Source organism: Alexandromys fortis, unplaced genomic scaffold, assembly GCF_014885135.2.
Source record: "Alexandromys fortis isolate MF-2015 unplaced genomic scaffold, M_Fortis_MF-2015_v1.1 scaffold_78, whole genome shotgun sequence".
Classification (NCBI taxonomy): domain Eukaryota; kingdom Metazoa; phylum Chordata; class Mammalia; order Rodentia; family Cricetidae; genus Alexandromys; species Alexandromys fortis.
Window position 1 is genome coordinate 64,039 of NW_026067977.1, and position 4,411 is coordinate 68,449.

Here is a 4,411-nt window from a genome sequence, read left to right on the forward strand (position 1 = left end):
CCCTCCCTCCCTTCTTTCTTTCTTTCTTTCTTTCTTTCTTTCTTTCTTTCTTTCTTTCTTTCATATGTTTCTCTGTGTAGCCCTGGCTGGCCTAGAACTCACTCTGTTGGCCAGGCTGACCTTGAACTGAACTCACAGAAATCTGCCTGCCTCTGCTTCCCAAGGACTGGGATTAAAGGCATGTGCCACCTTGCATGGCCCTGTTTCCCCCTGGAAGCAAACAAATCTACAACTCAATTAAACCTCCAGCTGCTAAATCTGAGATTAAAGAGCTGGTCTAAGTTGTGCCAATTTGAAGTTATTACAGAAAGCATGGCTATTATCAGGGAAGTTGGAGGAAATTTCACAGCATATTTCTCAGCAGGGGTGCACAAACAAGTTTAGTTATGAGGTAGTTAGAGGGTGAAGGTTGACTTGGCCCTCTGGCTTGCTTAGCTAGCTTTTCAAATACAGCCCAGGCTCGTCTGCCCAGGGATTGCTCTGTCCACAGTAGGCCAGGCCCTTTATCAATTAGCAATTAAGAAAATCCTTCCAAGACGTGGGTACAGGCTAATCTGATTGAAGGAGTCCTTCAGCTGGAATTCTCTCTTCCCAGCAGACTCTAGGTCTACGTCAAGTTGACAGCTGAAGTTAACTATGCCAATCACAGAGGCAGATCAGTACTGAGGCCTTCTTATTCTCATATGATGAGAATGGTGGAACTAAAGTTATGGGGGTGTAAATGGGGGATATAGAAAGATATGGTGCCTGGCACGCAGTTCTGTGATACAGAAAACACTGGCCCAAAAAGGGATCCAAGGAGTCTGGGGCTGTAGAGCATCTTAACGAAGAGCAAAGCCCATGTAGACGTGGCCATATCCTCCAGGAAATGGGTGAGGCTGGTTTCTTATGCGTAAGTTTGGGTAGCAGACTTTAATCTTTGCAATTATCTTATGTCTATAAACTTTATTGAAAAGGTGTACATTCATTTGACAAAACTAATATGGCCAGAATAAAGATATTGGTGAAAGACTGGAATAGTTCATTTTAGTTTAGTCACAGAGTCTTGAAACTGAGTTTCAAAATCTTCCTTTTGCTATTTTTTTTGGAGGCCAGTTACTAACTAGAATGGACATTAGGAAATAGATCATAAAATTTCCATAATATCCTGTGTCAGAACCTTGAATAATTCAAACATTCATTTGGTCTCTGCTGTTTTATGATTCAGACTTTGACTATATGGATTAAAGTTTTAAAATTGCCAATACGTCTTGCAGGACAAAATGAGTAAAACTACATCATGGTAACCCTGTCCCATTTCTTTTTGAACATATATTGTTATTTTAATTGGTATATAGTAATTGCACACAGTTATGGTACAACATCACATTTTAATAATGTATAATGTACATAATAATTAGATGAAGATAAATGGTATGTCACATCAGACTTAACTATCTCCTTTCTTGCTGTTACATGGCTATTTTACACAGTCAATTAATTTTTGTCAACTGTAGGTATCCTATAGAACATTAGATGTTGTTCCTTCATCCACATACACTATGGTGAGAGCTGTTAGCTATCTTTTCCCCATTCCTCTATATTTTTGAGGATACAGGGCTCAAACTCCTAGATTGGATGGGGCCGAAGAAGAAAAGCCTTGTATATCACGCTGAGGTCTTGTCTTCCCCTTGTAGGCAACTCAGTAGTTCTTTATAATCTGGAAAAGCGAATCAGGTCTGGACTGATCTCGGCAACTGACCGGCAGCCTGAAAGAATCACGTAGTGAGCCTGTTGCCAGGCAGCTGAGTGGGCTTAGCAGGGAGAGGTCCCTGGATGCAGATCTGATGGCCTGGATGCACGTCCCACAGAGGAGCTGGAGAGAAGCAGCTGCCTTCACACCTGCTCCTGCACATCCTCTCTCCCCTGTGTGTGTGTGTGTGTGTGTGTGTGTGTGTGTGTGTGTGTGTGTGTGTGTGTCTGGGTCTCTCTCACTGTCTCTGTCTCCCCCACGTGTGCCTGTGTGCATGCATGTGTGCCTGTGTGTCTGTGTTCCTCTCTCTGTCACACCTCATTTCTCTTTCTCCATAGGCATGGGATATGCAGCAGCTACAAGCCTTTAATCTCTGTGCTTACCTTGCTAAAGTGTTATTCATATTGAATAAATACTGGCATTCTCATTGTATGGTCGCAGTGGGAATCAATGATCTCAAGTTGCTCACAGTTTACACATAACCAGATCAAAACATAAGACGACTACACACACACAAAATCTCTATTTTAGCACCAAAAACCTAACAGCATGCACTAGCCGTCTTTGGTCTTTAGCTCAGTTCTAAAGGTGGGTGTACTTAGGCGGTATGTACTAGTCTGGGAGGAAGAATAGACTGAAGGGTACTGTAGCAGTTCGGGTGAGTACCCTATATACCAATTGCCTCCTAGAGAAGTTTCTGCCAAGAAAAGAGCATTCTTTATCGGAAGACCTTAATTAGTATGTACCATGAAGACTAGAGCTGGCTTTCACTTGGGGATGAGAAAGAATCTAGACAACAGGGCCATTATGGTGGATTGGGGAGCTGCGAGAAAGGGCATCAAGCAGTCCCTGGTGATGGCAAGCCTGAGAGAATTTAGGAAGAGGCTGTGTGGTACTGAACTTGATGTAGCCACCTTCACCTCCATCCATATGTGCCACAAAAATGTACCCACCGAGAGATAAGTTTCCTAAAAGATGTCAGGAAACGGTTGACTTTCACACCAGGGTGAGAGCCTTAGACAGCCATAGAGGGAACTAATTTAGCAACTGACCATGACCTACAGACCACTCCCAGAGAGCACCCTCCAATTTCTACCAATTTCTACCCTGTTCTTCCTTCAAGACAACTACAGAACCAAGGCAGGGTTAAGCAGAGTGAAGGATTTCAGCTTCCGTCTGTAAGCCAGCCACCCGAAGCTCTGAATGGAGAGCAAGGAGCAACTAACAGAATACATACCTGAAAGGGCCATGGAAGTGTGGAACTCCGCTTTTAAAATATTCAAGACTTCCCGAACACCATGTTCACCCTAAAAAGTAGGAGGGGAGAGACAGAGCTTTGATAGAACATTCTGACCGCCTGTTGGTGGCAAACTGTGTGTATGGTCAGTACTGTTGCAGAGAGGATAGAATCAATGAAAGCAGAATTATGTAGAGACTAAAAGAAAACAAAGCGGGAAAGGAAGGGTGAGGGATGGTGAAGTCTGTGCAATACTGCAGAGGCGTGAAGGGGAGGCCACCTGAAACTCTTTTGCAAGCGTCTTCCCTGGAAGATGAGTTGCAGAAACCCGTGGGAATGAATGCCAAGTTCAGAATCTCTTGCTAGCAATCCTACCTTGTAGGTAAGGCCCCAAAGGATTGGTCTTCCGAGAAAAATGCACTTAGCCCCAAGGGCCAGCGCCTTCAACACATCATTGCCGGTTCGAACCCCACCATCCATGTACACTTCAACTCTCCCTTTGACAGCAGCCACCACTTCTGTCAGGGCATCGATCTGAGAAAGAAAGACACACGGGTTCAGGTGATTCTGCTTAGCTTCTCGTGGCATCATGAGATGAATGTCCTCCCAAAGTAGAAGAGGACCAGGCCATCCAAGCAAACACTAAGTCCTTCACTGTTTTCTCCAACTGTGCTTGCAGTCTCCTGAGGCCTGGAGCCTCCTGAGGACCAGATGAGAGTCCCGCTCACTGTCCCTGCAGCCGTTTTCATCTCCCCTCCAGTCTAGCTTCTGACTTCTGGCAATCCTCTCCAGATTGGACGATATGCTTGGTTCCTAATTATATATTTGGGGGTTGTCTTCCCAGTCATGGGATTTACTTGGCCCTAGGGAACCTCTTGTCCTTCAGATTCCTTCTCCCATCTCTGTTTCTAAGATGTCAGAGTCAGAGATGTCCTCTACTTCTTACAAACCAAGTCTTTTTATTTTTTTTAAGAAGAATAAATATGACCAGACCCTGACACTACGAAAGGAAGCCATCGAAAACTGTCCAAGTCTGAGCAGAGACATAATTAAAAAAAATGAATGAAAGAATTTTGTACTTTGATGTTGGTATGGAGGGAACACAGGATGTATGCTAGACCTGTGTAATAACTTGAGAAAGCTCACATCCAAGTATGATCTGGAGTATTTTTATGATGCTGTAGAAAAGGAAGTAAGTGTATTTATAAAATCCCCTCTAGACCTCCACAGCAGAGCAGCTGATAGTAATTGAAAAGTAGAGTGCAAGGGGGCTGGAAAGATGGCTCAGAGGTTAAGAGCATTGCCTGCTCTTCCAAAGGTCCTGAGTTCAATTCCCAGCAACCACATGGTGGCTCACAACCATCTGTAATGGGGTCTGGTGCCCTCTTCTGGCCTGCAGGCATACACACAGAATATTATATACACAATAAATAAATAAATAA

At 44.0% G+C, this 4,411-nt stretch overlaps 1 protein-coding gene and 1 long non-coding RNA gene across 7 annotated transcripts in view; one reads left to right on the forward strand and one right to left on the reverse strand.

Annotated features, from left to right (window-relative positions):
• LOC126510850 (uncharacterized) overlaps window positions 1-4,411 on the forward strand; it is an 88,514-nt gene that overhangs the window by 27,281 nt on the left and 56,822 nt on the right. The gene's annotated exons all lie outside the window — the stretch shown is intronic.
• The window catches only part of Hao2 (hydroxyacid oxidase 2), a 20,671-nt gene continuing 17,610 nt past the window's right edge, over window positions 1,351-4,411 (reverse strand). For all 3 annotated transcript variants that reach the window (XM_050157564.1, XM_050157566.1, XM_050157563.1), the window contains exons 6-8: window positions 3,345-3,503; window positions 2,970-3,039; window positions 1,351-1,748 (exon numbers count right to left, since the gene is read on the reverse strand). In XM_050157564.1, the coding sequence (XP_050013521.1) occupies window positions 1,693-1,748; window positions 2,970-3,039; window positions 3,345-3,503 (285 nt within the window). In that variant the 3' untranslated portion in view covers window positions 1,351-1,692. The remainder of the gene's footprint in view (window positions 1,749-2,969; window positions 3,040-3,344; window positions 3,504-4,411) is intronic.